Source organism: Staurois parvus, unplaced genomic scaffold (assembly GCF_062004578.1).
Source record: "Staurois parvus isolate SC_StPar_1 unplaced genomic scaffold, SC_StPar_1.0 ptg000310l, whole genome shotgun sequence".
NCBI classification, from domain to species: Eukaryota; Metazoa; Chordata; class Amphibia; order Anura; family Ranidae; genus Staurois; species Staurois parvus.
The window spans coordinates 698182-720140 of NW_028318106.1; the positions used below are offsets into that span (position 1 = coordinate 698182).

The 21959-nt window shown below is 41.6% G+C and overlaps 1 protein-coding gene across 2 annotated transcripts in view; it reads left to right on the forward strand.

Annotated features, from left to right (window-relative positions):
- Positions 1-21959, forward strand: part of ALPK2 (alpha kinase 2) — a 210381-nt gene that overhangs the window by 37507 nt on the left and 150915 nt on the right. For both annotated transcript variants that reach the window (XM_089683424.1, XM_089683425.1), the window contains exon 3: positions 4855-7390. In XM_089683424.1, coding sequence (XP_089539550.1) covers positions 4855-7390 — 2536 coding nt within the window. The remainder of the gene's footprint in view (positions 1-4854; positions 7391-21959) is intronic.

Consider the following 21959-nt stretch of genomic DNA (forward strand, 5'->3'; position numbering starts at 1 on the left):
CCCACTGACTTCTCTATCACATCCAACAATGCCACTATCAGGCCTGCCCCGCAGGCCAGAGTACTTGGGGTCATTCTAGACTCCAACCTATCCTTCCAGCCCTAAGTCCAATCACTAACTAACTCATGCAGATTCCACCTCCGCAACATCGCCAAACTCCACACTTTCCTAACCCCAGAAACTACTAAGCAGCTCATCCACTCCCTCATCATATCACGACTCGACTACTGCAACTTCCTCCTCACTGGCCTGCCTCACCACAGGCTATCCCCACTTCAGTCGATCCTGAACACGGCAGCCAGACTCATCCACCTTTCCAACTGCTCCATTTCCGCCACCCCCCTCTGCCAATCCCTTCACTGGCTTCCGATTGCTCAACGGATCAAATTCAAAATCCTAACACTGACGTACAAAGCTGTCCACCATACTGCCCCAAACTACATCACCGACCTAATATCCAAGTACCACTCAACACGAACACTCCGCTCCTCACAAGACCTCCTTCCCTCTAGTTCCCTAGTCTCCTCCTCCCATGCCCGCCTCCAGGATCTCTCCAGGGCGTCACCCATACTCTGGAACTCCCTACCCCAATCCATCAGGCTATCACCTACTCTCCTCTCATTTAGGCGCACCCTGAAAACCCACCTCTTCAGGGAAGCCTACCCCACCCCCTGTTAATTGCTGATGTCCTCCACTCTTCCAAACACTCCATCCCTCACAGCTATCTCCTCCTGTACCACTATCCCCTCCCTCCTAGATTGTAAGCTCAAAAGAGTAGGGCCCTCGAACCCCTCGTGTATGACATTGTATTGTTATTGTACTGTCGCATGTTCTGTCTCCCTTTGTAATGTACAGCACTGAGCAAACTATTGGCACTTTATAAATACTGAATAATAATAATAATAATATGTACAGGGGTGCAAACATGGTCTGGATATCTGATTTAGACTGTCTGTGATAATAGTGCAGAAAATAGTGCAACACCCAAAACTTATGGTCCCGAAGGGTGAAGATAAAGGCTCCATCTCAATGTCCCAGGGAAAATTTAAGATGAGAGATGATTCATGAATGAGGGGAAGTTAGCCGTGCATATATTGCCCACCCTAGGCGTGAGTAATAACCCCATGTTTTTAAGGTGCCTGGAATTCCATTTCTATGGGAAATGTGTTATTAAGTTAGATATGGAGCTTGAGGGCTAGGTCACAAAGAAAAGTCTTCTACAAACCCTGCTACATTATGTTCTCCTAACTTTGTGGGGATTCCCTTGATGCCAAGATTGTTCCTAATATTATGTAAGAATGTTTCTAGTGTTAAGAGAAAGATGAGGGGTAAAAGAGGGCGCCTTTCCCCTGTACCATTATGGAGCTCAAAGATGTGAAAAGCGATCCATTCTTTCGTATGACGTTGTTGGGCATGAGTAAATTGCAAGTATCTGCTTGAGGAAGTTCTCCCCCAGGCCCAGGAATTCAAGTACTACTGTCATGAATGACTAATCTATCTGATTGAATGCCATCTTAGCATCGGCTGAGAGAAGTATTGTGGGTGTGTTCATGGTTCATGCCCAGTGCATGGAGCTGATGGCCATGGTGTTATTGTCCTTTGCCGCTCTTTGCGGTACAAAAGCAACTTGGTCTGGATGGATAACATTTTGAATCCGGGGCAACATTATGGTAGTCAGTATTTTTGGAGCCTACTTCTACTGATTGATTTCTGTTCAACTGCCCTGCCGCAGAAAAGCTGCTCAATCAGTGCTGCAGGCAAAAGGCTGCAGTTCTGATCTGAGAATTCTGACAGCAGGGAAATCTCCCTGCTGTCAGAATACAACAGTTCAGCAGGGAAATCTCCCTGCTGTCAGAATACAACAGTTCAGCAGGGAAATCTCCCTGCTGTCAGAATACAACAGTTCAGCACGGAAATCTCCCTGCTGTCAGAATACAACAGTTCAGCACGGAAATCTCCCTGCTGTCAGAATACAACAGTTCAGCAGGGAGGAATCCCCGCTGAGGTATGGGTGGGAAACCCTCATGGCTGAACAAAAAAATGGAACTATGTATGGCATGCTTAAGGGAAACTTCATGGAGGCAGTGATCTCTGTATCACACTAGATTAAGACAGTGAAGATAAACCTGTATTTACTGCTTCACTTTCCCTGAGTATGCAGCACTTAAATGAGCAAATAACTGCTTCCAGTAGGACCTAATCACACAGGTGTTTTGCTTCGTGACTGAGTACTCACAATGTTCTAGCTGTAGAAATGTAAATTTTTTTCTTTTGCAGATCGGCAATTATATAAAACAAACACCGAAAGAAGTCATTACAAGCATCAATGAGTGATAGCAAAATAAAGTAATAGGAAGCATGTCCTTTCAGCTAAAACTGATTATGTGCCTTGCATGAATGATAAATTACAATGCTGTAATGAAGGAACACAAAAGAAATATTTGACAGCAAAACTTGTTAAAGTTGCGGGGGGCACTGAGCACTGTTGGGGCCCCTCCAGCCCTGTGTGTTGCGGTGATGCACATTTTACCACAATGCACATTAATCTGTGGCACATAGTTATTCATGACACATAACTACAGTAGTGGGGAGTGTTGCAGCACATATCACATGCTGTGTTGCTTTTATTGACCATTTTTACATGCATTATTCATAATATTATGGTGGCTGCATATTTCTTATTGTAAAGTCCCAATGCAGGGATTTGAACCTCACCAACATGTCATAGCTTAATCAGAGGCATAACTAGAACCTTCAGATCCCCGATGCAAAAAACCTTGAAACAGCCCCCCCTGACCCCCAGCCAGCGCCCCCCTTCCCCACGGTGGTGGAACACCAGGGCCCGGATGAAAGTGCAACCTTTGCAATCCTTGTTTCACTACTAGTGTCAGCATTTTTTTTATTTTTGTTATTTTATTTTTTTAATTATCTTTTACTATTTTATTTTATTAATTTTGTTTTTTTACAATTTTTTAAAATAATCTTTTACAATTTTTTCAGGAGTCCTATCGGGGTGGGCTTTGGTGAAACATCAGGAGTCAAAACAGACCTGTGATGTTTCACCTCTGAGACAGAGAAAGGAGATTAAGGACATAGCCCTCAATCTCCATCTCTTAAACCTCAACTGAATGTATGGATCACTACTCTATTCATTAAGACAAGGAAGGGGATAGTAACCTTCCCTGCTCTCTATCCTCATAGCATCCCCCCCAGCAGCTGGTGAAAGAAGGGAAAAGGGAACCCAGCAGTACTGCAGGGGATGGAGGGGGGACCAGGGGATCACATAGAAGCCAGGGCAGCAGGAGGGGCAGAGAGGCGGCATGTAGAGTAACAGATCTCCTCCATTTTCAGCCACTGCAGGAGGAAAATGGAGGGGTATTATTCCTCTACATACATATAAAAATGTAGCGCTAAAAGATAAAACAGTAATAATGCAATCCTAGCTGTCAGTCCGTAAAGCTAGATATGAAAATGTCCCAATGCAATATTTCAATCATAAATATAATATGCAAATTGATAAATTAGAAGTCCCAATTCCAAAAATTAAGTGTATCAAAAGTGCAAACGTGAATCTTCAATTGCTAGATGACCAAACGTTATCCGTGCAAACACGTGTCATCCCACTCCGTGCTCAAAGAAGGCTTACCAGATGTATTTGACCATCAATGTATGCGTTGTCAGGCATTAAAAATGGCACGTGAATGAAATGAAAAAGCTGAATGGAAGGGGATCTCCTGGCTATGGGGCAGGTAGGTTCATCTATATGGCACCCCTCCTATCCAGGTGTACAGGGGCCACACGGGCCCCCCAGAGCATAGGGCTGGAACACAATTGCAACCCCTGTACATATGAGCAGGCACTTAAGAATGAACATGGAATAAATTCTTCAGCTCTTCGGACTCTTTCTGAGGCAATTCAGCTGCATTCTGAATTTCTGTGTTTTGGGTTCATTTTTAATCTCAAGTGGAATTTTAAATTAAAAAAACACACCATGGTTGTGGTGTGCTTCAATGGGCGCATTTGACAGACAGTACCACTTGTCAAACCCTGCTAGCTGGCTTTAAAATGCATGTGTACAACCCCTTACCTTTTGGTGTTGGGGTGGAGCGTACCAAAGCTCAACTTTCTGTTTTTACCACTCCCTGACCATTCATGTGAAAGAACCATCATTTGCATTTGAGCCAGATTTAGAGCTTGAGGGGGGCGGGGTACTTCAGGGCCCCTCATACACAGAGTTGGTTTACATTCTAAATGACAGTCACACATTTTTAAAATGCATGACACAACATCATTCTGAGGTCATGCTTACACACACAGACCTAGCGCTCTGTGGGTGGTTTGCTTGAGCTGCTAAAATGTGCTTTTAAAAACAATACAATATAGCAGTCCAGAGTAAAAAGTTTTACAAATGAAGGCTGGCAAAATATTACCCGAGATACCAAGATTTCCCAAGATACATTTAATAAAAGTAATTTTTTATATTTTATTTATTATTTATTTTGTATTATTTTATATATTGTTTTATATTATTTTTGTATACGGGGGGCACCTTCTGTCAAAGGACCCAGAGCAGTTGCCCCTTTTTCCCCCTTATAAGTCCAGCACTGTTTGCAGTGGGGGCTTCCCATACTGTACACTATGTAAGGTGCACAGTCATTTGTTGTGTGAAGGGAATAACGGAATGCATTTAATCTCAGTATCAATATACAACAATGCAACTTGAACTGCTGCTTAACCCATCACATTACCTCCAACAGTGAATTTCCAAAGTTCTGTCTAATGATGTATTACATGTGCCCAGATTATTCCTTAATTATATAATGTGATACTTTTGTTTATATATTGTTTTCACAGCTAATCCAATTCTTGAAAGCAAACATTCGGCCCACAAAGCCTTCTTCTGAGTTAAAGGTCATTGAGAACCCAGAGCAAGAACAAGGAGAAGACATCCAAGAGTTGGAGGGCACTCAGAAACATCCAGTAGAGTCTGAAAATCAAGATGGGAACCATTCCTTGGAGAAAAATGGAGAGTATATCCAGGAAAATTATGATTTTGAAAATAAGAAATCACCTGTATCTGGACTGCTTGTATCCCTTAAAAACTCTGAGACAAATGAGGTTGTAAGAATTGCGTCAAAAATTGTAGGTTTGGAAAAAGTGAACGGTGAATTACAGACTGTTGACAGTGAACCAAAAATATTAGAAAGTGTATCACAAATTGTGGATAGCACTTTACAGGTGGTGAATAATGATCTACATTTACATAGAACTTCATCTGATGGAAACATTGGCACAAAGTTCACTGAGAACATCACAGATAACCTGGAAGTTTGCAAACAAGGACATGAGCATGAAACATCCAATATAAATGGAAAAGAATCTGAAAAATCATACAACCAGACTATGGACAACTGTGCAAAAAAAACCAATGATCTAGTTGATCAACCACCAAGAGAGAATACCGACTCTGACAGCCAGAGCATGGAAACCTGTTCTATAAACCCTAATTATTTTGCTGACCAACTACCAAGAGAAAATAGTGAATCAGGCAACCAGATTATGGCCCATTGTGCTTTAAGTACTGATGATCTAGTTGACCAACCACCAGGAGCAAATGCTGAATCAGACAACAAGACCATGGCCAATTGTGCGATGATAATAATAGATGATCTAGTTGGCCAACCCCAAACAGAAAATGATGAATCAGACAACCAGACCATGGACAACTGTGCAATAAAAACTGATGATCTAGTTGTCCAACCACCAAGACAGAATACTGATTCAGACAGGAAGAGCATGGAAAATTGTGCTTTAAACCCTGATGATCTAGCTGATAAACCACCAAAAGAAAATAGTGAATCAGACAACCAGATTATGGCCCATTGTGCACTAAGTACTAATGATCTAGTTGACCAACCACCAGGAGCAAATGCTGAATCAGACAAAAAGACCATGGCCAACTGTGTGATAATAGATAACCTAGTTGGCCAACGCCAAAGAGAAAATTATGAATCAGACAGCCAGACCATGGACAACTGTGCAATAAAAACTGATGATCTAGTTGTCCAACAACTAAGAGAGAATACAGATTCAGAAAGGAAGAGCATGGAAAATTGTGCTTTAAACCCTGATGATCTAGCTGATAAACCACCAAGAGAAAATAGTGAATCAGACAACCAGACTATGGCACATTGTGCACTAAATACTGATGATCTACTTGACCAACCACCAACAGCGAATACTGAAATAAATAAAAAGCCCATGGTCAACTATGTAATAAAAATTAATGATCTGGTTGGTCAACCCCCAAGAGAAAATGCTGAATCAGACAACCAGACCACTGACAGCTATGTACTAAAAACTGCTGATCTAGTTGGCCAACCCCCAAGAGAAAAAGATGAATCAGACAACCAGACCATGAACAACTGTGCAATAAAAAATGATGATCTAGTTCGTCAACCCCCAAGAGAAAATGCTGAATCAGAGAACCAGACTACTGACAGCTATGTACTAAAGACTGATAATCTAGTTGGTCAACCCCCAAGAGAAAAAGATGAATCAAACAACCAGACCATGAACAATTGTGCAATAAAAATTGATGATCTAGTTGACAAACCACCTGGAGAGAATAACACAATGGGCATACCCAAAGTATCAAATTATACCAATGTATGTTTGGAACCTACAGAGGGATCCAGTAGCCTGATGGCTGACAACAGTCCTTCCACTGATGATAACCTAAGAACTAAGTCAGTCCAAAACATCAGTGGAAAGCAAATGAAGCGAAATGCTTCGATCCACCAGGAGGTAAAAATGCATAGTAAGAAGAAGGCATTTGAAAAATTTCCATTACAAAGTTTTCGTGCTGCAATTAGTAAAGGACATCATGATAAAATCAACAATGTTGTTGTGGAAAATTACCAAGGGGGTATTGCTGAAAGACATTTGAGTTGTTTTGGTGAGAATGGTGAAATGCCAAGCCTTGTTAAAACCAAGGATGGCATGTGTTATAATTCAACTGAAATAGAAAAGGCACATTCACTGCATGTCAAGGATAACATTCCAAATTCTCAGGAGCCGTCACAAGTGTGCCGAGACCCTGACACAATTAGAGGGGCAGAGCTAGTCCGAGCTCAGAGTGTTGACCTAGACCAGGCTAGAGGAGCCAGCTGTTCTCTGTATTTCATAGGCTCTCCAAGCCTATGTGAGAAGGGTACAGATAGCAAAATGGTAAAGAAGAAGTTTAAATCTGCTGGGAAAGAAGCCATCAAAAATACAGAAAATGAAGCACAGGCACTGGATGTAAATGAGGGTTGTCAACCAGAAGAAGAGAAAAGGCTCAAAAGGCAAAGTAGTATTGACACGGCCGTCTCAAAGGACAGCAAGAAAGGTAAGAAAGTTTTCTAGGCAAATCACTGCTTCTCTTTCATAACGAACTAGAAATGAATTAGTTACACTCAGATGTATACATATATTGTAGATAAAACTACATCTAAACCTAAGGTCACCCTTAAAGCTATACACCTATGTTCTTAAAAGTGCAGTTACTCTATATTTATTTTTAGCATGCACATTTTAAACTATTTTTAGACACTTTAGATGTGGTATTTTTGGATGCTTAATGTTAGTTCACAACTAAAATGTTTCCTCCTTTTATAAGCAAAAAAACATAGTAATTTCTCATAAATAGTAACCTTCAACTGGCATTTTTAAAACTATTACACAGGATAATGAGGATAAGCTGACATGAAACAAACCTAATGAGGCACAGTTTGCATTAATTAGAAAATACTAACAGCGAGCAAAGCATTACTGTAACAGTGTCTTTTACAAGGGTTTTGGGACGATTAGAGCCTCAGAGGACCACATTTAACACATTTATTGGATCGGGCATGTTGACCAAGCTTTTATTTATGCATAATGTAAAGAGCCAGAGGGGTTGATTTACTAAAGGCTTGGAAAAAGTACCCAATCACACGCATGAAAAAAAAAAAAACAGCATTTTTGTTGGCATATGATTGCGTGGTGAAAGTCAGCAGAGTTTCCCCTCATTTACTAAGCTGTTGAGAAACTGCCCTTTAAAGTGCTACGTCTGTTTTAGTAAATCATCCCCAAAGTGTCTATATGCAATTAGAAGAGACATTTTGGGATTAAGAAATCCAGTTAGTATGATTGATGTCTTCAGAACAAAAGATCATTTCATAATTAACCATTAGTCCATCATATCATGCAACAGTTTGGATTTGTTTATGGATATCTTTAGTTACATTACTTAAAGGGACTCTGCAATGGCCATACATTTGAAAAGCTACAATTTTGGTCATATTCAATATATATTTATTGAAATATATTGATTATGGCCAAAATTGTAGCATTTCAAATATACGGCAATATATTTGGGAAGAATATTTCAAAAATATATTTCAAATATATTTTTCTTCCATGTGGGTATGGTGTTGTCAGGGGCAAGCGTGTGTGCTGTTATTAGTATTCTCTCCCTGTCAAAGCAGGAACATGAGCTGGGTGTATAGCTGTAGAACACCTAAGGACCTGTCCCCCAACTAAGCTTAGAACTATCAAATGAAACTCTTTGTGTGCTGTTGTAGCAGGTACAACTTCAACCTAACAAAGTTTTACTTTACGTATTCCCAAATTATATATAACAATTTCTTATTTCTGTAATCAGCACTGAGCTCAGGTAGAAGATGGGCCAGCCTTAGGCCCCTTTCACATGGACGTTCCAATCGGGTCCGCCTTTCTGTTTTTCAGGCGGGAACCTCCATTCTCCTCTATGGTGCGGTGGGTGTAAACGGACAAGTGGTTGTACTATGTGTAAGTGGTAGTGGGTGTAAATAGACAAGTGGCAATACTATGGTTCCCTCAAAAAATCTAAACAATGACTCACTGCAATAGAAGACTATGAATACTTACCCCTTTGAGGGGCATTGAGTCTGAAAGTATTGAGCAATTAAACATTCTGGAAGTGTTGAATACTTGGGTTTCCCATCATGCTCAGTGGTTCCTTCCTCCAACCCCTATGTCATTTAAGCACTAAGCATGGTTGCAGGGGCCAGCAGGAGGAACCATAGTTTCGGGGGATTCAGGCATTCAGAAGCTGGAATAAAGAGGAATTCAGACTCCCCACTCACTGGAGAGTTAAAGTGGATGTCCAGTCTATTCCTAACTATGCTTCCGCCCACCTTCGAAACCCTATTCTATCTACCCTGTGAAAGCAAGATTACTTACCTTTTCTGAGAGTGAACAGGTCTGGATATATGTACAGAGCAGCCAGTTTCAGTGAAGAGGAGATGACAGCAACAACGGCTGCAGAGTCTGTGCGATGATATCATCCATTGGCTTAGCATGGGGCATCCATTGTTGGCTGTCCCATCTCTACACTGAAGCCTTCTCTGACAACTAATCATGTGACTAGATCGGATCACTCTCAGATAAGGTAAGTATACACATCTTCCTTTCACATGGTAGATAGAATAGGGTTTAGAAAGTGGGTGGGAGCAGATTTAAGCTTAGTTAGGAATAGGCTGGACTTCCACTTTAAGTATTCAGTTTTCTCTTGCTGGAAGCCATTGATTGGATTTTTCGTGGAAAGCAACAGTCACTTTAAATAAAGACTAAGATCACCTTTTCAAGAAAAGTAGCCTATGCAGTCACGTGGCCCCAGTAGGTATTAAAAAAATCGTGCAGCTTTGTAAAATTTTCTAATATTATATTATCATACCTGTAGGTAGGGATTTTGTTCTAAGAAAATTGGTGCAAGAACTCAACCATGACCCCCCCCCCCCCCCTCCCCACACACACACACAAACACACACACACGCCAAACTGCATCAAATAGTGGGTGTGGTCAAATTTCATTGACAGTGGGAGGGTCTTAAAGGGGCATTAATACTAAGAGTGCATTGTGTACTGAGCGCAGGCTTCAGTGGTGTGCTATGTACATACTGCAGAGTTCATAGATGCGCTGCATACAGAGTGCAGAGTTCAGAGGTGTACTACCCGCAGAGTACAGAGTTCAGGGGTGCACTACATGCAGAGTACAGAGTTCAGGGGTGCACTACACGCAGAGTACAGAGTTCAGGGGTGCACTACACGCAGAGTGCAGAGTTCAGGGGTGCACTACATGCAGAGTGCAGAGTTCAGCCTTCTTCCACAGTTGCTTACCTCTGCATTCCCCATCCATACCTTACTTTCACCCCTCTTAAGCTCTGACTTTTGCATTTTCAAAGCAAAAGCCCCGTCTTCCACATGTCCTAGTTTTGCTGCTATATTATGCTGAAGTATTCAGCTGGCTCTAGTGCCTCCCCGTATGCTCTAGGTTGCTCTACCTCTCTCATTTGCAAGGAGATCATCCAGTGGGGATTGTCGGCATCTGCACTGCACCCTGGTCACCTCCATCTCCCTTGTCCACATCCTGCACTCAGTGGGAGCCATTCAGGAGACAAGCTGTCACTTGTAAACACAGAAGCCTGACTTCTGTGTTTACAAGTGATAGTGGTGAGCAGGGAGCAGAGGGCCTGACCAAAAGGTGGTTTATTTAACTGAGTACCACCAACTTCCAGCTGAAAAAAGCCCTGCCTGTAGGCCATTTAGGGCCCCTCAGATGCCTGGCTGAAAAAGTCCGAATTAGCAATTGCCTCGCCCTGCCTTGTTGATAGGATGTGAACAGCATTGACACCCACTCCCAGCATTACAGGAGTGAAACCCAACAGTTATTGAGTTCTAACAATAAGGCAGGATGCGGAACTGGGAGACTTTTTTCCAGGGGGCCCAAATGGTCTACAGGTCTGATAATAAAATTGATTCACATTTTACAAAGCTGTGCCAATTTTAAATATCTCTTGGGGGCTCCTTGCCTGCAAAAGGTGAACAAATATCTTATTCGGCCTCACTCTAGGTTCACAGCTATGCAGGTTGCGTTTGATGGGTTTCCGCATTGTTTTGCGTTTTTGCACTTGCGTTTTTGCTGCATTTTTTATGCATTTTGCAGGTTTTATTTTGTTATTTTTCTTGTTAGGCAGATTTTGAAAGCAAAATGCATCAAAAACGTGTACAAAAACGCAGCAAAAACACAATACATGCTTTTCTACAGCATTCCCATTGAAGTCCATAGAACCTAAAATGCAACGTTTTGAGTTAAAAAAAAAGTCCCTGACCCTCTCCAAAAAACGCACCGGGTAAAAATGCGGAGATGTGAACCTGTCCCATAGGAAATCATGTTAAATGGACCGTACTGCGTTTCTGCAAATCGCTGCAGAAAATGCTTAGGTATGAACCTAGGGTCACAGAGGGCACACATAACCATATGCCTGTGGAGGGCCATATTTACCAGCACAGGTGTTCAATGTATTCCTGTGCAACCATTCCCATTTCTGTCAGTTGGGAGTGGCTTCAATATGTGTGTGTGATGGCCCCGGAACACATCCATCCACCCACACCCCCATGATCACACGGTTATGTACACGCCGGTTGAATGAGAACTAAGTATCAGAATAATTTTAGTGTGCTGCATATGAGGTAGCCTGGTGTCAATCTCTCAATAGCAAAGAGAAACAGGCTTTGTTCATGTGTTCTAACTTGCACTCGTGCACATTATGATGAGCAAACTAGTGCAGACCACAACTCGTGATTCTTTGCAGTGGATTGCCATTTGCTCTGACGAGCACCCCAAGATATATACTGTATAAATCGTAAACAAACACGTGCTTTGTGCATTGTGATGCACTGTGGCCAAAAAGTAGCTCAGGTAGGTCCTTTTGTGAGTTGAGGCTTGTTAAGGGCCCATTAGATGCAAAAGGAATACCTGAAAGCTGAAGTTCAGATATGGCAACTTTTACATAGTTACATGGGTCTGGCTTGGACAGTGTAAGTATGTAGGTGTCATACCTGTGAGTATCTGTGGAAGATAGAAATCATTGTAGTAGGCACCACTACTACAGTGATTGCCGCTAGCCTCCAGGTTAGAAATTCAACCAACCAAGCCTTCAGTTTCACCTCATGTTGTTACAGAAAATACATTTCTTGGCTAGATTGGGTAATCTTTTTGCTATATGGGGATGTCTCCTTGCTATATGGGGCTGTCTCTTTCCTGGATTGGGCTGTCTCTTTGCTATATGCAATTAGCTTTGCTGGATTGGGCTGTCTCTTTGCTGGATTTGGCTGTCTCTTTGCTATATGAGGATGTCTCTTTGCTGTATTGGGATGTCTCTTTGCTGAATATATGGGGATGTCTCTTTGCTGACTATATGGGGATGTCTCTTTGCTGGATTGGGATTTCCCTTTGTTGAATATATGGGAATGTCTGTTTGCTGGATTGGGCCCTTTGCTATATGGGGATGTCTTTTTTTTTCTGGAGTGGTCTGCCTCTTTTCTAAATGCGGATGTCTTTTTGCTGGACTGGGCTGTCTCTTTGCTATATGGGAATGCCTTTGCTTTATTGGGTTGTCTCTTTGCTATATGGGGATTTCTCTTTGCTGGATTGGGATGTCTTTTTGCTATATGGGAATGCTTTTGCTGAATTGGGCTGTCTGTTTGCTGGATTGGGATAACTCTTGCTATATAGGACTATCTCTTTTCAATATGGGGATGTCTCTTTGCTGGGTTGGGATATATCTTTGTTGAATATATGGGGGAAGTTAAATTTAGGGTCTCTTTGTTTTTTTGCTTTGGAGTTCTTTTCATTTTCTTAGATCTGCTAGGGGAGGATATATTAGGTACTGCAGTTAGTGTAGGGTCCTGCTCAAAACAATCTAACTTGTTGTGGTGGCAGGCTCCTTCTTCCATTTCTGCGTGCTCCAGTCCTGATGCTCACATGTCCTATGTTTGGCTGTGGATATGGGTTAGCATTGACACCATGAACAGTCTGCGGGTACACAACCCAATATGCAACAAACTGTGATGCCCATTTTGTCTGTTTTCAACACATCAATTTAAGGGACAACGTGTTTACTTACCACCTAATATATACCACCCACTTGTTCATTGTAACAAGAGAATCAATATTATAACCTGTCAGTGGTCATAGCAGCACAGTGGCTAAATGGTTAGCACTTCCACCAGGCAGTACTAGGGTCGTTGGTTCAAATCCCAACCATGGTACCACCTGCCTGGAGTTTGCATGTTCTCCCTGTACCTGGGTGGGTTTCCTCTGGGTACTCCGGGTTCCTCCCACACTCCAAAGACATGCTGGTAGGTTAATTGGTTTCTGTCTAAATTGGCCCTTTATTATGGATATGTATGATGTGAGTTAGGGCGCTTAGATTGTACGCTCCTTGAGGTTTAGTGACTGATGTGAATGTACAAAATATATTTATATGTATATATATAAATATATATTTTGTACATACATATACGTAAAGCGCTGTGTAAATTGACGGTGCTATATAAATACCTGTAATAATAAGCTGGTGATCTGAGTAAATCTTTAGAAGTTGCAATTTCACCTTTGCATTAAAGGAGAAGTGCAATAATTTAGAAAAAAACAAACTTAGATATTCACCTAGATGGCTGCAGCATTGATCTGCCTCTACACCGAGGACTGAGTAATCAAAGACCGCTGATCGCTCAGTTCTCGGGCCTGCTCTGAAGACAGGGCAGTAACTGTCAGTCACCACTCTCTGCTCCGCCCCTGCAGCGCTCACTGGAACACCGGCCTGTGGAGGGGGCGGGAGCAGCTGGCTCAGGCTCTTAGCTGCCAGTCAGGATCCTGACATTACTGTCAAGATTCCTGTAGAATTTTCTTTTGCTTGCTGGTTCATTTTCTTAAGGGCCCATTCACACTTGTACTTTGTGGCAAAACGCTCTGAAATGCATGCATCAATGCCTGCCAATGCAGTTGTTATATAAGCAGTGCACTACAGTGCCATTCATTGTGAGTGGCATCCTAAGGCATGGTACAGTAGAGCCCATTGTACAATGCTCCGCAGCGCACCACAACGTATATACCGTGCATTGTGACACCCTGCATCTTTATTAAAGGTTTATATACATTTCCTTCATCTGTTCTCATGTAATGGTAGCCTATTCCTATTCAATATTCATAATGAATTCCTAATGCATGTCATAACATGCATTAACACATGTTCAATAACACACCACAATGGAACCCTGAAGAGTGAAGTCATTGGAGAAACATGGCAGCTCATTACTTATGGGATGATTTACTACAGGATTGGAGATTGCTTACTTCAATCACCCTATTGTGTACAAACAAAAAAAAAACAATTTTTCTGTTCTTTTGCACATGATTGGGCATTCAAAGAACACAAATTTTACCTTGTATTCACTAAGATGAACATACTTTGTGTACTCTTTAAATGCTGGTCTTACACTTGTAGAATTTCTTTGAACGTTTGGAGGAGAAAGTAAAAAAAAAAAAATCACTCATTTTTTCTGCCCCTGGAGGACGTTGCATAACAAAACACGTAGGTCGGGGCATTGGACGTGACGTCATCATGCATGCTGGGTCTGTGGTCCCAGCCTGAGAGTGCAGCCGGAGTTGGCTTGGCTATATGAGCTTGTGTGCTATACCAGTGTCAGTTGAGACACTGTTTAATGCTAGTGTTTTGGTGTGCTTTTATTGAATAAAGTCATGAATGGTTTTACAATATGAGAGCCTTTTTCTCCTCCTTTGGATTATGTGTATATGGTTGAACATTATGGAGAACCAGTATGGAGAGTTCTTGAGAGAGACCTGCTGAGCCTGGAGAACCTGCAGACCCTGATTCTTAGATTCTTATGCACTGTATGCTGGTTTTATACTTACTTTAAAATTACTAGCATTTTTCTCTGGTGGGTTAAGTTGGTGCATTTGGTGATGGAGAACACTGAATGGTGGAAAAAGGAAGAAAAATTGAAGCTGTCTGAGAACATTTCTTTCTGTTTGCACATGACTTTTTCTTTATATGGGATACTTTATGAATTTAGATGACAATTGAACACTTTTTACTGGAATTTTTTAACATTGCAGTTGCAATATTTCTTTTCACTAGCAAGGGTGACATATATGATATTGCGTTTGATGTTCATGTAATCTATTGTTGGTTATATTATGCACATTTGCACTTTATGATATATGGACAATACTTTTGCACTTTAGGTATATTGAGCTTCAAATAAGAGGTAGCAACGCTGTTCACCTTCCATGAATTAACTTTTCTTGATGATTGCATCATTGGAATAGCGGCTGCATCATTAATTGTCCAGTAGAGAAACTGTGGCGTAGTTCTAGTTGTTTGCTTATATACAAAAAAAAGAAATGCTCGTCTGACCATTCGATGGTGCCTTCATGAAGTCGACCAATTTTGAACACCTTTTCATCGAGTAGTAGGTCGATGTCTCGATTTTCATAGAATGAACCTTCTACTTCTCAATTAACTTTGACAAGTGTGCATAAGACTAGTTATGATTTTCCTCATCTGGGAACAATTAGAAAACCCTTCATTCCCATTAGATTCAACTAAAAATTTCCATTAATTTCATTTGATATTTTTCCCTTGCTCTGGTTGAAACCAATTTTTGAATCACCCCCATAATGCTTCGGTAATCCAAAGAACATTCTAAAAATAAAAATTTTCTAACTAAATCCTACAGGTGTAAGGGCAGCATAAGTCTCTAAGGAGGCACCAGAGGTCAGGAACGGTGAGCCCAAGTCAGGAGATCAAACTTGGACAAATGAAGCCATCTGTTGGCACAGCGCTGACTTATTTACGTTCGTTTATAGACTGTGTATAGCTTTAGAAAGCCTCATGTTGTGGGTATGAGAGGTTGTCTGTCTAAGCAGCACACAAGTGCTAAGCACATGTATGGATGCTATTTTCAGACATCTGGTAATACAATCCTTGTAGATTCTACAGCCTTCCCTTTCTTATGTTGGTGTGCAAGGCCTCACAGAAAAACGTTACTATAGCCAGAATCTCTGGAGATCTACAGATAATGGTTGCCAAAAAAAATGTAGAATAAGGATCCTTTTACAAAAGAATCATCAGTCCATTCACGAAAAGGCTTCATGCATTTGGACGCATAGAGGCCATATAGCGAGCAGAGCCTGCGTACTGACATTTCTGGGGCCTACTGGTGTCACGTACAGCCACCCATTGAGATGCATTAGAAGTGGCAATATACAATAATGTGCTGGGGGTTGCGTAAAACACCCCCACGTGTCCTTACATATGCTCAAACACACACAATCTGTGTCTGAAGCATACCTCAGTGCACATGTGGGTGCTAAGGCACTACCAGGGAAGGACTGACAACTCATGGGGCCCCCAGGCAATAGGGAATCATGGGGCCCCTGTGTCCTTGCCCAAACTCAAAAAAGCCTACGAAAATGGTACCAGGGGCATCTCATGGGGCCCCCTGCTGACCCAAGGCCCTCGGGCAGTGCCCGGGTTTCCAAATGGTCAGTCCGCCCCTGGGCACTACTAGGTATGGTTCCCGGGAATGTCATTACACAGGTTCTGCATGCTGTATGGCCCTATGTATAAAGCCAAACTGATTTGATAAACGCATTTATCCTTTTACATCAGTTTAGACATCAATTTATACATCTACCTTCAGGTCAGTTTATATCAATTTATATCTGTTTTTCAAGTGTCCAGTTCTTTTTTTAGGTGTTGAAAAATAAAGTCAGAGGGTCCTTTCACATGGCCGTGTCCATTTTGTTCAAGAGGGGATCCATGAACAGATCACCTTCTGAATCTGATCTGAACGGACGGATGTCAGTTGGACTTTTTTGTCTACATTTTGACACTAGACATTGTGGACCCATGATGGCTCTATGGGCGACCAGGTGTAAAAGGACCTGCTTCCATTTACATCAGGCTACCTATGATCCAACAAGTTTAGGTTTGGAAAAAATCAGAAAATGATGCAGTCATTTTTTATTTTTTTTTCTGGATCTGGAGGGACTTGGAGGTAGGTGATGCATATAGACTTGCATGGAGCTTCCAATAAAGTCCATCTGAAAAACTGACAGATGAAGCTGATAAACCCAAGAACCTATAAATGATTGTTTGGCACATGATGGAAGCCTGTATGAAAGGGACCTTAGGCAGACAAATGTGTAACCACTTCCATACCGGGCACATTTACCTCCTTCCTACCCAGGCCAATTTTCAGGTTTCAGCGCTCTCACACTTTGACTAACAATTGCGAGGTCATACAACATTGTACCCAAACTAAAATGTTATAATTTTCTGCACACAACTAGAGATGTCTTTTGGTGGTATTTAATCACCACCAGGGTTTTTATTTTTTGCTAAATTAACCAAAAAAAAGACTGAAAAACAAGAAATAATTATTCTTCATAAATTTAGGCCAAGATGTATTCTGCTACATTTCTTTGGTGAAAATAACCCAAATCATTATTTATTATTTAGTCTGTAGGAAAGTTATAGAGTTCGCAAGCTATGGAATATATCTGAAAATTGATCAGTTCCTGAAGTACTGACAGCCAATCTAATTTCTTGAGGTCTAAGAATGTACAGATATCCTTCAAATGACCCCTTTTTGCAAAGTAGACAGTCCAACATATTTCATAAGAGGCATGGCGAGTTTTTTGAAGTTGTAATTTTTTTGTCATAATTTTTCAGAAAATGAAGAATTTAAAAAAATGATTTTCACTATTTTTTTTTTTTACATACTGTCACCAGTGCAGTACAACACCATCATATAACTGCCTTGGCGGTGATCAGAGACACTGACTGGTGACAATAAGAAAAAAAAAATTTGATAATTTTTTTTCCTTTTGTTTTTTTTTTTATTATTTTTTATTTTTTTTTTCTCTTTTTAAGATTTTTTTTTCATATTGCACTATGACCAAAGTAGTATAATGTTAGTAACATTGTACTGCTTTGGGGAAGTGATTTTATTTTTTTATTTTTTTTACACAAGTTGCTTGTAGCAAAGAATCACTTTGCTATAAGCAAGCATTTACCTGAATGAATTCGATTCATTCAGGGTTTTTTTTTTTTGATTAGCTGTGATTTGGCCACGGCTAATCACATGACACAGCTGGGCTGTGATTGGCCCAGCTTGTGCATGTGATCGCTGTGACCATTCACAGCTAGTCACACTTGTATACAATGGATGGCATGGAATGTATACAACTGTCATGTGACCTGCTGTGATTGGTCACAGCAGGTCACATGGTACTGGCAACAGGGCCGGTACACAGATCTGTCATCGGCCATGTCCGAGGTACAGGGCCAGTGACAGATCTCGCCACAGTGTGGCAAAGCGCGGTCCAGAAAGGATGCCATATGGCGTCCACCCGGAGGGAGGAGCTATTCGCCTGGCCGCCATCTGGCTATAGGCCGGGCGGCAACTGGTTAAACATGAAAACTGGTACTTGAATAATAAATGACGTAAACAGAACAGAGGTAAAGAGATGACATCAGTTTACACCTGTTTATGTCTGCAAAAACAGAAAGGGGCTTAGACTTTTTCCATTTTCACAGCAGACATAAACCGCCTTGGATGTAAGCTGAAGTAAACAGATGTATATTTACCATTGTTGCAGAAAGTCAAAGAAAATACCAAACTTTGGGTTGTCACCAGAATAGGAATGGAGGGTATATCTTCCAACAGGGACACTAGTTCTGGTGACAATCAAAGATTCTTTCACTTTGGAGGGATTTTCTCTCATTTCTTGTTTTAGCTATGGAACAGGAAGTGAAGGAGTGTTTCCCCAATGGGATGCAGGTGGGGGTTATAACCTTCCCTTATGATGGCCATAAATGTTTTTTGATAAATAACTGATTTATTTCCAATACATCTCTTCAGGTAAGATAATCAATCTATAACAGACAACCCATGATATGCCACATGCAAGGAAGTAGATTTCAATTGACAATTAAAGTGGTAGCAAACTCTGTTTTTTAACTTGTACCTTCAGGCAAGCTTAACATCAGGCTTACCTGTAAGTACAATGAATATGTCCTAAATGTATACTTTTTGAGAGATATTCACATTGGCAATAGTGCACATGACGCTGTATATTCAGGGTATACTGTGTGCCATAAATGCAGAGTGCCGTGCCATAGTTAAGGCTCCCATGAGCATGCACCATTAATACAGCCAGAGCCTGTGAATTAAGAAAGAAGACCGGGTGAAGATGGGAGCGCTGGGGAGCTGTGACAGCACTGCGCTGCAGGGCTCCATGTGCAGGTAAGTCTGTCATAATGCTCTAGTATGCAGTGCAGATTAGTACATTATCATTTAAACCTGCAGAGGGCTCAATTTTTTCTCTTTTTTGTTGCGGTATACTACCACTTTAACCGCTTTCCTGCCGCAGATATATTGTTACAGGGCAGCAGGGGTGTGCAAAATCACATATATATACGTGATTTTTTTATTTCCGGGTAGGGGCCGTGCGTGAACCATGAGCGTGTCCTACCCTCGCCGCCATTCGCTACCGCGTCTGTCGATCACCGGGTCCCGACTGGTGATTACCCGCCAGCACCCAGTGATTACTGAGCATCTTTAATGGGGTGGAGGACTGTTTTGTTTACTAATAGTTCTCCCAGTCAGCTCGGGCGCACTGCTCTGGATGGCTGTGCACAGCACAACCATCCAGAGCAGTGTGATTACAGTGAAGCACAGAGACATCGCCCCCTAGTAAAACACTCCCTGCACACAGTTAACCCGTTGATCGCCCCTCCTGTTAACCCCTTTCTGCTCAGTGCCATTAGTACAGTGTCAGTGCTTTTTTTTTAGCACTGATCACTGTATTGGTGTCACTGGGGATGTCAGTGACACCAAGTCAGTTCCCCCCCCCCCCAGTGTTACAATGTCCGCCGCAGTCCTGCTATAAGTCACTGATCGCTGTCATTACTAGTAGAAAAAAATATCTATATTGCCATTTGTAAAGGCTATAACTTTCACGTAAACCAATTCATTTACACGTATTGGGATTTTTTTCTGGCAAAGACATGTCACGGAATACATTTTGGCCTAAATTTATGACAAAATTAGATTTTTTAAATTTTCTTACTAGACATGGTTAATAGCAAAAAGTCCAAAATATTGTTTTTTTTTTCAAAATTGTCAGTCTTTTTTTTTTTTATAGCGCAAAAAATAAAAACCATACAGACAATTAAATGCCATCGAAAGAAAGCTGAATTTGTGGTAACAAAAGGATGTAAATTTCATTTGGGTGCAGTGTTGCATTACCGCGCAATTGTCAGTTAAAGCAACACAGTGCCGTAATGCAAAACTGGCCTGGTCAGGAAGGGGGGTAAATCGTCTGGACGGCAAGTGGTTAAGATACAATCATAAATAATGATCTTAAATTGTCAATCACATCTCTGTGTACACCATGTAATCTCATAATCTGATCGATTGTAATATAGTTCATGAACAAAGTATCTCAGTGCTGTCAATTAATACAAAATAATCAATAATTTTCGGCACTGGCTGATGAATTCAATTTAATTGAATCTGGTTGAAAATTGAGTCAAAACAAATGGAAGGGAAGCTACGTCTATTCGATTATTTGCAATTTCAATTCATTGATCAAATAAAATGAATCGAAGTGTGTATGGCCACCATTATTCTATCCAAATTAGAACAAGGTTGTGCTTTCAGTTCTACTTTAAAGATGTTGTAAAGTCTATTTTTTTTTCCATTAAAATTAAAAAAGATGTTATACTTGCAAGCTCTGTGCAAGGGTTGCACAGAGAGGCCCCAAATCTTCTCTTCTGGGGTCCCTTACTTGCGTTCTCTGCTCCACCTCTTCTCTGTGTGCCACCATAGGAAGTCACTTCCTATGGGGGCAGGCATGCAGGTACGCTCCCGAGCGGGACTTTGTGTGTCTATTGACACACACAGAGTGGCTTGGCTGCCACCCCTCACTCCCTCTGCACAGGATTTGATTGGCAGCAGCAGGAGCCAATGACTCTAGCTACTGTCAGCCAAGCTTGTGAGCAGGGGCGGACTGACAACTCATGGGGCCCTCGGGCAATAGGGGATCATGGGGCCCCTGTGTCCTTGCCCAAACTCAAAAAAAACTATTAAAAAGGTACCAGGGGCATCTCATGGGGCCCCATACTGACCCAGGGCCCTCGGGCAGTGCCCGAGTTTCCAAATGGTCAGTCTGCCCCTGCTTGTGAGAGAGGGGGGAGAAGACCTGCTGACAGGCACAGAGCTGAATCGATGTAGGATTCAGATAAGTAATGCATGTTATTGTGTCTGTATTAAAGCACCACATAGATGAAAATGGGCGATAAATGAAGTTAAAGTGGTTCTACAGACAGAAGGTTTTTCACCTTAATGCATTAATGCAGCTCCCCAGCCCTCCCTTATACTTACCTGAGCCCCATCTCAATCCAGTGATGTGCATGTGAGCCTTGGCTGTCCCGGGTCTCTCACTCCTCATTGGCTCACAGCCAGTGAGCCAATGAGAAGAGAGTGTGGCCAAGCCGCACCCTGTGTGAATGGACAATGTCCATTCACAGTAGCACAGCTCGGGAGCAAGCCTGCGTGAGTGCTCCCATAGCAAGAGGCTTGCTACTGGGCGTACTCAGCAGGGAGGGGGACCCAAAAAGAAAAGGATTGGGGTTTTTGTTCAAAACCATTACACAAGGCAGGTAAGTGTAATATGAATCCTATTTGGAAAAAAAAAAAAAACCATACATACAGTAGAATAGATTTTTTTTCTTTTTATAAACAAAATTTGCCTAAGAAGCTCAATGAAGAAGTTTTGTATTGGAGAAATTTTTCAAACAGTGAAAATAGTCATTTTTGTCAGTGGGGGTGTCTTATGTTCCCTCATAGTTTGAAATACCAGAGCGGTGGCAGAGAAGTAAGTGGATCGTAAATACATTTTTCTAAGCATCCCTATAGCAAAGTAAACCTGTGATGTTGACCAGCATGGGTACATGCATGGTGAGCCGGGATCTCTGAAGATTACAGGTATTAATTGCTAAAAAAAAAGTAAACAA